Source organism: Crinia signifera, chromosome 6 (assembly GCF_055691185.1).
Source record: "Crinia signifera chromosome 6, ASM5569118v1, whole genome shotgun sequence".
NCBI classification, from domain to species: domain Eukaryota; kingdom Metazoa; phylum Chordata; class Amphibia; order Anura; family Myobatrachidae; genus Crinia; species Crinia signifera.
In genome coordinates, this window is record NC_139222.1 from 108,779,717 (window position 1) to 108,791,872 (window position 12,156).

Here is a 12,156-nt window from a genome sequence, read left to right on the forward strand (position 1 = left end):
AACTAGAGAATCCCACCTACCAAATGGTATTGGGGACTAGGGGATCAGAGTTCAGGACGCAGAGCAATCTGCCAACGAGAATATAAAACTACATACCAGGTGTGTGGAGCTGGAGCAGTAACCAGCTGCTGGAAGGCTGATATCTCTGGTTCTGGGCACAGTAGAGACAAGCTACTAGTGTCCATCAAAGGGGGAGAGTCCCAGCTTTTGGAATATACCCTCAGAAAAACTATATGTCAGACAGAACCTGAAATATCTGACTGGGAAGAGCAATTAACAGGCTTAGATGGAGACCACTGCTTTGAAGTCAGATATCTCCGGTTCCCAAGGGCCGATTTTTAAAATTCTTGTACCTCTGGAAAGAGGGGACCCTCAGCTTTCAGCCTAGGGCCCTTAGACACATGGGGGGGTTTCTGGGTACTCAGAAACCCCCCCTGCGTGCGCTACTGGCCGCCCAGAAGTGTATAGAGATGCCCACCAGAGCCATCACAATAGCAAACAACAACTGTGCACATTCGCAATGCATGTGCGGTTCCTCAGATAATCCACCATTCAATTGAGTCTTTGGCCTTATTCAGACCTGATCGCATGGCTGCAAATTTTCGGAACCCAGCGACCCGTTATACTCCCCCCCCCCCCTCTTCAGAGTGAAATCCTGCCCCGAACAAGTGTGAAAGTTGCTTTGCAGGGCTTACTCGGCGGCTATGAAGGAAACAGCGAGAATAGAATAGTGTGCCGAGCGCAGTGAGGCGCCGTGCCGAAGCTGCTCGCCATGCGATGGGATGCATTACACTTATACAGTGACCATTTTGACATAGGTACCAAAAAAAACTTGTGTCAATACTTCGTGTTCAACCTAGTGACTGTGGACCTAGACATTGTCTACCCACTATACCGTAACCCTGACTTATGTGTGAAAGGTATGACTCGGGTCTTGGTGACCTGCGTCATGCCTAAATGAAATTGATGGGGGAGAGTAGCACTTGGAGAAGCATGTTCATTATCAGGACTACAGCAGCTATTATCTCCTAATAGAACACTTCCGGGTGTCCATCCATCTTTTGCTATAAGCATCAGTGCATTACTTGCTCATTAAGCAGAAAATATACACAGGTCAAATTCACTCTAGGGTTAATATGTGTGTGTGTGTGTGTGTGTGTGTGTGTGTGTGTGTGTGTGCGGTTAGCATACATATTGTACATCTTCAGTATCAATTATTTGTATGGTTTAAAATTAAAACGAGTGCTTTGATTTTTGGTTATGGGAAGAAATTTCAACTTACCAAAAAACGTTGCAGCATCTGATGCACTTAAACTAAACTGTGATTCTAGAAACTTTGGTCCAAATGTTGACACGCCTGTAATGAGGGTAGCTTCTGTCGCTCCAGCTAAGCACAGGAAAATAAAGGTGGGGTTTTTCAAAAGCATCAATAATGACCTGTGTGGAAAACAATATAAGTAATCTATTAAGAGAGGATGAAAAGTTTGTGCACTTGCTGGTTGAGCGTTAGGAAGAATGGTCTTCTTATGGGATCTGTACATCTGTAGTGTGCTAAGACTAAAAAAAATACACTTCTCACATCTAGTTTTATTTAACCATGGTATAGTTTGCCGCTTACACAAAAATATTAAAAATGATCAAAATCTAAAATGCAACAATCAAAGTGCATTTCATAAGATGCCACCAGCCCTGGGAAAGGCAGCCAACAAAGGAAACTGATATAATATAGAAATGCAGAGATAGGAATTTATGTAATAGGGTATGAGCCTTGTGATCAGTGCAATTTCTCCTCTCACGACTGCAGACTTAAGGGTTAATTCCAGTTACGAGCCCCCTTGAGTTTGGGGAAGTAAGTGCTGCTATATGCCGTGTTTATGGTATTTCCATACGGTAGTTTACTGATTTTTGTTGTAAATACCATAGGGAGGTGTACAAAAATTAGTGACCCTAGGGCTAAATTGTTCCAAGAGAGGGGCGAGTTAGGCTACCATTGCGGGCGTTTATATGCCATTGCAACAGAAACCCTCCTCCTCACATTTGAATTAAAGCAGCAGTAATGTAAAATTCAAAACTAACCTGGGTCTGTCTTTTAAATTGTTCACGCCTGAATTCTATAACGGAGGTCACTGATATTGCGCTATTTCTCACTACATGAATCCTATTACATAAACCCCTACACAGGCTGTGTAGTCTCCAAACCTTCAAGCGTTCTACGAAATTTCACCTCTCAAGACAAGTTTATCTAATCCCAGGACCGCCCACATTTACTTCATTAACTGATGTATCTAATTACATCCACTCTGTACAGTGCACACATATTTTCTGTCTTCACCAGGCCAATATTACTGGGGAATCGTATCATACAGCCCACCTCTGCAATCTGGGTCCCTATTATGTACCAATGCTTACTTCCCTATAGACTGTAAGCTTGGAGCAGGGCCTTCCTACCTCTATGATTGTCTGTTGTTTCCAACGGTAATGAATTTGATGTGCTATATACAAAACTGTTATTAATAATAATAATAATAATGCACATTATTCTTACTTTGGTAGATCTTTAAATGTCTTCCCAAAATCAGCATCTTGTTTGTGATTCCCATTTTTCACCTGATGAGCCTCCGACACTCTCATAACCACATAACGCTGAGACCCTAAAAAAAAAATGAAAGAAGTATTTTACTTAAAGTTAGTTGTCTTTGTTAACTACAGGCTACTAACGCCCTCCCCATACCTACCCCATGGGCACTAGCAGTAAAATAAGTAGGGGTGTATTTATTAATGACTGCTATTCTTGTTACCGATCGCAAATGATGCTCCAACCAATCAGCTCCTGTCATGTTTCAATCATGACAGCTACAAGCTGATTGATTGGAACACAATTTAACAAGCTTATCACTCATTATTAAATATGCTACATAGCTATCTAAAACACTAGTTCGACATTGACAAAAGGTCGCATAAGCAAAAGGTTCACATGGAAAAGGTCGACATGAGTTTTTCACTTTTTTGTGTCAATGTTGACACCTGAGCATGTGGACCCCCAAATTGTGTACTGCACAACCTTGCTTGACTCGCTTCGCTTGACCATGTTTTGGGCAAAGTGCCATCGATCCACTCCCGCTGCGCTTGACACACTTTACCATTATCAATCTAAGTCCATGTGAATTGGGAAAGTATGAAAAAGTTTAATAAAATGAAAAATATTACAAAATACTTGCATGAATTGTTATTTACTGGTCTCCTCTTCATGTAAAGGGCCAATGTAATTTATTTTTGTTACCGGTCGGGACAAGTGTGATTGTTTTTTATATGGGGCCAATAGTTTTTGTTTTTTTCCTGTGGGGGCCAATGTGTTTTGCCCTGTGGGGATCTCATGGTGTTCCTTGGCAATTTTAAAATCTTATTTAGTGTGCCGCAATGTAAAAAGGTTGAAAATTATTGAACTAGACATTGTCCGCCATCCGGATACCAAAGAACTGCTTACTGAGCACTGAAACGCCACCCCGCCAAATGCCCGCTACCCGCTGCCGAATCCCCTCGGTACCATGTTATGATTTGGAAATAAAAGTCAGTTGAAACTCACTTTTATTCCCTTCAGTGTCCATGGAAGAGGGGGCGGGCGCTTACGTCCTGTGACCTCAGCCGCCTGCCCCCGGCAGGCATCAGCCCGTCTGCATTCCCATGGGCAATCCCCCTTTCCGCTATCAGCCCTCTGTCCCTACAACGAACTGCCCAGGGAGTGTGTAACTTGCCAAAGCCGTTTGTTGCTGGGGTCTGCACATACGCAAATACGCGCTTGCACATGCACAGACCCCTCAACATCAGAATGGGGCCCCTTCCAAATGATCACAAATCGGGGCCTCTTTTCCTACCTGTCCGTCTCTTGGTTACAATACACTTTTAAGGAAGATGTCAATAGAATAGCCGGAAATTACTAAACAATGTTTGCTAATCTTTTTTTTTTTCTTTTTAGATAAAAGGTTTCCATTAGTAGACCATGCTTATTTTACAGAGCTCAAAGTCATTATGCCTGACCCCTGCTGTCACAGCCTACCCTCTCATCCCTGTCCTCCCGCACAGCACTGCTGTTTTTCAATATGCAGCCTGCTTCCTGTCATTTACTATACGCTTCAGCTAATGCAGTGTACAGATTCCAGTCATTTAAAATGATCATCCTGCGCAAATTAGATCAGCAGCCGTCATTTTGTGACTGAACCAATATTACTGCAAACCAATGCACCAATGACATCACTGATACACATTGTCATAAAAGCATTCGTAAAGTATCACTGGTATCTAGGAAACCAACAGGTAGCATTCACAGTGATATCACTATCTCCTAATGGACTATGGGCCTGATTATCTCTCTCTAATGAACAAAATCTTGTGCAGTGTAAATACTGGCTGCTTTATTTTTACACTGCACTATAGATATCAGTTTGAAGTAAAACACCACCCAAATCTTTAGGTCCATACACACTGAGCGGCTTTCCTGCCTGCCCGGCGCTGTCAGCAGGGGGGGCGAATGACTTTGCATAGCGTATCGCTATGCAAAGCCAATAACAAAGCCGCTCATCTGCGGGTAATACCAACAGATGAATGGCTTTCGCTGCAATGATGCGGGAGTGCGCATGAACGCTCACTGCTCATAGCCGGGCCATACATACTTGGCGGCTTTGAGCTGAAAGCTGCTCAAAACACCAAGTTTGAGTGGCTTTCAGCTCAAAATCGCCCCCCGGTGTGTATGGACCTTAATTCTCTCAGCACATGTTATATTTGCCCCACCTGCAGTGCACATGGTTTTGTCTATTAGAAAGAGAATTTTCTTTTGCAAGTGAACTAGAATCAGGTCCTATATTTCCTTGGACATGGGTTAAACTCACAATATACTTCCAATCTATATAAGCAATTAATTAACTTTTAGACCTACAGTATCTTTAGAAATTATTTTTGAATTAACAATAACAATGTGGCACATATATTTATTAAATAAGTTTATTATAAATGAATCAAATGCTTCCATTAGGGTCACCAATTCTAAAATGCAAGTTTATATATTTAAATGTTACTATGCCAAGTTGGAACTCGGGATACATGTTCCATACTATTGTACAAGATATAAAGGGTGACATTCTATGGGATGAGATAAAAGCGCATTTTTTATCTCGCTCCACATTGCCGCTCTTCGCACTTTTTGAAATCGCATTTTTTTGTAATAATTCGCATATTTAATGGGATGCGATTTGGAGGCTGAAAAGTGCGATGTAGTGCGAGTTGCGGCGAACTGGTGCGATATTATGACACAAAAAAATGCGATTTTTTTTTTCCGCCAGTCATGTGCGAGTTTTGGACCAACCGGAGTGCGATTTACAAGACTGTCTCCGCATGACTAAGAACCCCCTAACCTATTGGCCCACCTCTGTCCCCTCCATTATGCATCACACCCCCTATATAAAGGGGCACTGGCGCTATTTCACTCTTTGATAGGAAGTAAGGAGCATGGAGAGGAGCAGTGGCAGTGTGAGCAGAGGAAGAAGTGTTGGTGGCAGAGTGAGGAGTGGCAGAGAAAGGAGTGGCAGAGGAAGCAGCCAGCCAAGTGGGAGAGGCAGCAGAGGACTGCTGAGGTCGTCCTCCATTACAGGGAGTGGCAGCAGTGTGGCAGGCAGCATGGCCACAGCAAGGCCAGCCCCAGACCAGGCCCTGGTGGACCAGCCCCAGCAGGAGGAGGTGGAGGATCAAACTAGCAAGAGAAAAGTGTGTCCTAGTGTGGTGCACCTAAATGAACATGACGATTAAAATTTGACTTTTATTAGTATTTTTAAAAGCGAAATATAAAAACACACAAACAAAACAAAATATATGTAGATGTGTTTAAAAAACGGCGGCTCTCTGACTCCACATCCGTTTTGACTAGAGGTAAGTATTGGTATCCCCACAGGTGTGGTATGCTGACACCTTTATTATTTGTATTTCCTGAATTTAGTGTGGTGGTGTCATTATAGCTAAAGGCCCCTTAAGACACGTGCGCACCTACTAACACCAGTGCGCACCTACTAACACCAGTGCACTGGTGTTAGTAGGTGCGCACGTGTCTTAAGGGGCCTTTAGCTATAATGACACCACCACACTAAATTCAGGAAATACAAATAATAAAGGTGTCAGCATACCACACCTGTGGGGATACCAATACTTACCTCTAGTCAAAACGGATGTGGAGTCAGAGAGCCGCCGTTTTTTAAACACATCTACATATATTTTGTTTTGTTTGTGTGTTTTTATATTTCGCTTTTAAAAATACTAATAAAAGTCAAATTTTAATCGTCATGTTCATTTAGGTGCACCACACTAGGACACACTTTTCTCTTGCTAGTTTGTCCATATTTTCTTGTGTCCAGTGGTAGCACACCCCTTATGAGATATACATATCTGCATATACCAGTACAATAGGGGTACACCCACTTTCCTCAATACGTTTGAGGGTCCTGTGCGAATAGCAAACACACTCCTGTTCCGCCTTATTGGAGGTGGAGGATCCGCTGCCATCCCCATCCTATACCCAGGACCTATTCCATACTCCAGAGCAGCTGCAGGAGGGCCACATGTCAGAGGTGGAGGAAGATGGAGGTGAGGAGGAGGAAGACACTGGCATGGAGGAGGAGGAGGAGGGGTACATGGCTGGAGTAGAAAATGAGGAGGAGGAGTTAGAAGCTGGCCGCACAAAAAGTGGCAGAAAGGTCAGAATCTCCTACGAGGAAAATGCTGCGCTTGTCCGGGCTATCATACCTGTGTTTGACCGGTTACTGGGGAAAAGTCACCACAAGACCACTGCACAGCGGAAAAGGGCTATGTGGAAGGACATCACCCAGGCGGTGAACGCAGTAAGTCAGCACAAGCGCCTGGTCGGAAACGTCAAGAGGTTCAACGATATAAAGAGACACCTCAAAAGTAAAATGGCCATGGAGTTGGAGGAGGCCACCAAGACTGGCGGAGGAAGCCCCACCACTGTCTGCTACACGTCCTATGAGGTCAAGCTCAAAAGAATCATACCCCCTGAGGTGCTGCCACTACAACTCAGAACGTGGGAATCTGATGTATGTGCACCACAACTTCTTTAAAGCAAGTAACACTTGAGTAAAATGCTTAGAGAAAGTGGGCTGTGATACCCTCAAGGACCATGAGGTCACAGACTGAGTGGAGTCTGTGGCCAAATAGTAGAGGGTACACATTAATTTCTGCAGCCCAGACACTGCATAGTTGCCTGCCCCGAAAGGGTCAAAATCATCTCTCACCTGCTCATATAAGTCCAACAGGTTATTGCGGTTCAGCCTAAACATCCCCACAACCTGTTGATCTGAGAGGGAGTCCAGGTACAGCTGAGCACGATACATACGTGGGGTACGCAGTAGTCGGGGGGCTACCTGGATCTGGTGCCCAGCTTCCTCCCTCCTGCGCAGCTCCTCCAAATGGGCCACATCACAAATCAGCAACTCCAAACCACTCTGCAAAATCTCCATGTCTCAAACCCTCACAGGTGTCCTTAATGATGTTGGGGTATATGTAGGGGTGTTTCTGAGTGAAATTGAGGGCACCTGTGTTGAAATGAACCATTTGTGCACTTGACCAAAGTGAGTTCTGGGCCAAATCGCCCAACAGAACCTGGTCTGAAAAAAGTGCGATTATTAGACACCTTAAAAGTGCGATTTACGCATCCCATTAAATAAGCGATTTGTATACTTTTCTGTACGAAAACATCTGGATGCGATGAGTTATCGCACATAATATGCGATATCCGTCCCTTAGCGCATCCTATTAAATATGCGATTTCAAGGAAAAATGCGATGTCGCCATTTTTTTTACTAATATTCGCCAAAAATCACACATCTCACCCCATAGAATGTCACCCAAAGTTTCTTATAGTGGGCACACATGTGCTGATTCATTGTTAAACCTGATCACCAAATAATCAGATTACTACGTAGCCCTTACGTCATGCTTGACCTAACAAATGCCAATGAGGATTATCATCAACCAGTGTTTTTATTCCGCCTGATCACATCTGATCTAGTTAAGTCACATTTTGACCAGGCTGGATAGGAATAACCCAATTTTCTTTGTGCAGTTTTGGGTCGATTTAATTGAATGTGACTAAATTGCAAAAATAAATTCTACTAACCAGTACAGTATTTTTGTACAACAAAATACTTATACTAATTATTTTTAATTAGACTTAAAAATAAGCTTTTTTGACAAAAAATAATATATAAAATAATTAAGAATTGAGAAATTGCTGCATCCTATAGCACAATTTTAAGGAAATTTTGGGTTATCACCTCAGTTCCTGTAGTGTCCTTCTCTTTTTGATAAAAAAAAGTGTGGTCTGTCCTGGTATTATTTAGGTTACCGGAAGTGCGCAAACCGGAAATGCTGGCCAGTGATGATAAACAAATACACAGTTTTTTGATATATTAAGAAATAATTTCTTTTTTTTTTTAATTCAATAATTTTATTGACATTTTTGCATATACATAATAACATTTTAGCGACCCCAAACATATAAGTAAAGTAGGTAGCTGGACCAATACAATCGACTGCATAGCATGTCAGAGCATGCGTAGCAAGAGCAGGGAAAAAGGTTATCGAAACAGTCGCAAAAATCACAGCATATCAACGAATAGTTTTGTAGCACACTAGTACCCAAAGGCACCATTCGGGCACTAACACACAAGGGTAGTAAAAAATATAAAGTAAAATATTACTTATAAACACACGTGGACAATGCCCTCACATATGGTAAAAAGCACTTTATATTCCAAAATTAACTGTAGTACCAAGCAGTATTGAAATAAATACCATAAATCCAGCTAATATATATATATATATATATATATATATATATATATATATATATATATATATATATATAATAAAAATAATGCCAAAAACAACCCTATCCCAGAACCCCCCACCCAGTATAACCTGACCCCAATTTAGGCATACTTGGATCCCGGAAACCAGCTCACCCCTATCCCCATAACTACACTAACTAAATACTATGTCTTACCCCTCCCTCCCTGACCAAATAGAATATGAGGCAAAATACCAATGGCTTAAAGCTAGGCCGCATCCATCCCTCCCACAAGAACCGGATTTAGAAAACCTTTGTAAAAGCAGTAGACCTCCCATAGTACAGAATGACAAACCAGAATATGCATATAACAGCATATATAATTTGTAAATGACAGTCAACAACAGTAACATCCTAGACATTGTCTAAGGTAAATCAAGGTGGAATCTCAGTCTGGCCAAAGTTCATCAAAGGGTTTAGCACTCCACGGATAATCGATGGTGTGTACTGACCTCATTAGAAAATGAGTGTAGAATGAGCGGGTCCACAGTACCAGGATATGATCTTGGTATAAAGTAACAGAAAGTTACTTGAACCGGTGATATAGCCATGTCCGTAGTGCCGGTTGTCAAAAGATGAGACATGAGGAAGGCCACATCAAAAGCACCGGATCTTTGTACGAAGTCCCCAATATAGGCAGCCACAGATACAGGCATGGGAGAATCTGTATCGTCAGGATAAGGTGCCTGTATAGGATGACACACAGTCTCGCTATTGTGGCTAGGCATTGATGTGCCCAGATCCAAATGACAGGGATACCCAGCATAGAATGTGAGAAAAGCTGCAGCATCAGGAGATAATACCTTCATGGAGCACTTAGCTACCTGGTTTTATGGAACTGCCAAAATAGCCTTGTCAACACTCTATGCAGCCTCAGGAGCCTTAAGGAGATAGGTCAAACCTTTCTAGGAGCCTTTCAGTAGAATCATAAATAGCCAGTAGGATCTTCTGCAGTGAATCAGCCATGACCATGTCGCCCAGCACAGGATGGAGGATCAGTATAACGTAGATTCCAATCCCCCTGTTAGGATAGCAGCCAGCAAACTAGAGGAGACAGCTAGAATCAGATATATGGCAGACTGTAGTGAGGTTTAGATGGGACCACCAGAAAGATCAGTAATGTTCGCGTATAGCAGGATAGACTCACTGCACAGGAGCACTGAAGCAGTCACCGTCCAAGATGGCCGCCGGCACACCAGACCCCCGGAGATTCTTCCTCCCTCAGATGCCGCAGGATCACTCCGGAGAAGGCAGACCAGCACACCGCAGGTCGCCAGCCACGCCGAGGAGACAGCAGCGGAGCAACGGGCACCCGAAGGCGATACCCCGCGTCCACACCCAGCGCCGCACAGCCGACAGCACGCTGAGGGATCCCACCACAGAGGCCGCTAACCTTGGACAAGTATGTAGGGGAGGCCTGATATCAGTGCATAAGACGCAGGGGAAATAACACCAGCGCTGTGGCTGTCCCGTAGGTGTCCCGGAGATGTCCAAAAAGGATATATTTCAGGATTTATGGTGGGAGAGCTGGGGCACACGACCGTCTCCTAGCTAGTCCAAGCCATGCCCCAATAAATCATTTCTTTAATATAAATATCCTGTTATCTTTAGGTCTGTCTCCTATTTCTATCAATATGTCTATAAATATGTTTTGTGAATATTTAAAGTTAATTGGGTATGAACAGGTGTGCTCTATGTTTTAATCACTAAGGGCATATATACCCAAATCTTGTATCAAGCAAACCACCTTGAAAAAACAGCTGGAGTGTCGAAACGCGTCAGTCACTGGGACACAGGAAAATTCTACTACTCTATATCCCCCCAGATACCATAATTCCGGGTACCTTCTCCAAGTTACAACTGCAGTCCGGCTAATTGGTTCAAGTTACCCACAACAGTACCAAGAGGATCCCATTCAGGCTACACTGACGCTATTGTGGAGGAATGCCACCTCCTTAATGTACCTCTAAAAGGATTCTGTGCGCTCCCCAACTTCGAACTCTCCATTGACCATCACAATATTGTGGAGGAATGCCATCTTCCCTAATTCCAATGGGGAAAGTAAATTGAGGGACGGTAACCTCAATAATACCAGGACGTACCACACTTTTTGGGCCCAAAAAGAGAAGGACACTACAGGAACTGAGGTAATATTCCAAAATTTCCATAAAACTTGTGCTATAGCATGTAGCAATTTCTCAATTCTTAATTATTTTAAGTGTAATTATTTAATAAATACAACCAATAATCACATTACCTGTATTTACCTTTTGTTAGCACAACTATCTTGTATATATTTTGTGAAACCTTTAAAGGGAGTGACACCCCATGTAATTGTTGCAGCTTGGCAAAGCAACTTAAATAGGGGCACCGTATCCAGATATCTTGAATCCAGTTTTTCCCCTATATTTTGTATTTTACCTCTGAATTGGGCACTCAGCAAACTCATTCATTAAACATAAAAGTTATTTTATCCTCAGCTTCAATTTTTAAAGCAGCAATCATTTATAACGAACAACTAAGCTGGTTCGACCCATGTTGGAGTCCACGTTAATGGTAACATTTTAAAAAGTAAAATAAAAATGTAAAAAATAATGACAAACTTATGTGAACCTTCTATGTGTTGACCATTGTCATGTCGATATTTTGCGAGTGTGGATCTTTTGTCAATGCCAACCCTGTGCATGTGGACTTTTTGGCGTTGATCTATTGATGGTCAGGCTCTAGATCAGTGGTTCCCAAACTGTGTGCCTAGGCTCCCTGGGGTGCCTCGGAACACTTTCAGGGGTGCCTCGGGTTGGTCGTCCAGGACCAATTCAAATTATTTCTGATTAATTATTTCTGGACAAAAACAGTGCTGGTGGCTGCCAATCATAAAATGTGTACAATCAGAACCAAATCATGCCCTTTACCACATAACTGAACCTAAGAAGCACATATAAACACAATCAACTTCATTTGATATATATTTTTTGGGGCCTAGGGGTGCCTTGGAAAAGTTCTGATACTCTAGGGTGTCGTGATTAGAAAAAGATTGGGAACCCCCTGCTCTAGATGGATTATCGGGATCCCAGATTAACAGTCTTTTAAGGTTTTATAGTTTATTGTGAGGAAGAGGCATAATAAGATATTTGGAGGCCACATACCAAATGTTTGTAAGGGCCCCTATGTACAGTACTAACTACTAATGGTGATAAATGTATATAACACATACAACTTATACAGTAAAGATGGCCCCCCTTCAATCCAGG

At 42.6% G+C, this 12,156-nt stretch overlaps 1 protein-coding gene across 1 annotated transcript in view; it reads right to left on the reverse strand.

Annotated features, from left to right (window-relative positions):
• SLCO4A1 (solute carrier organic anion transporter family member 4A1) overlaps positions 1-12,156 on the reverse strand; it is a 73,221-nt gene that overhangs the window by 20,310 nt on the left and 40,755 nt on the right. The window contains exons 6-7 of the mRNA XM_083146795.1: positions 2,546-2,651; positions 1,283-1,437 (exon numbers count right to left, since the gene is read on the reverse strand). Coding sequence (XP_083002921.1) covers positions 1,283-1,437; positions 2,546-2,651 — 261 coding nt within the window. The remainder of the gene's footprint in view (positions 1-1,282; positions 1,438-2,545; positions 2,652-12,156) is intronic.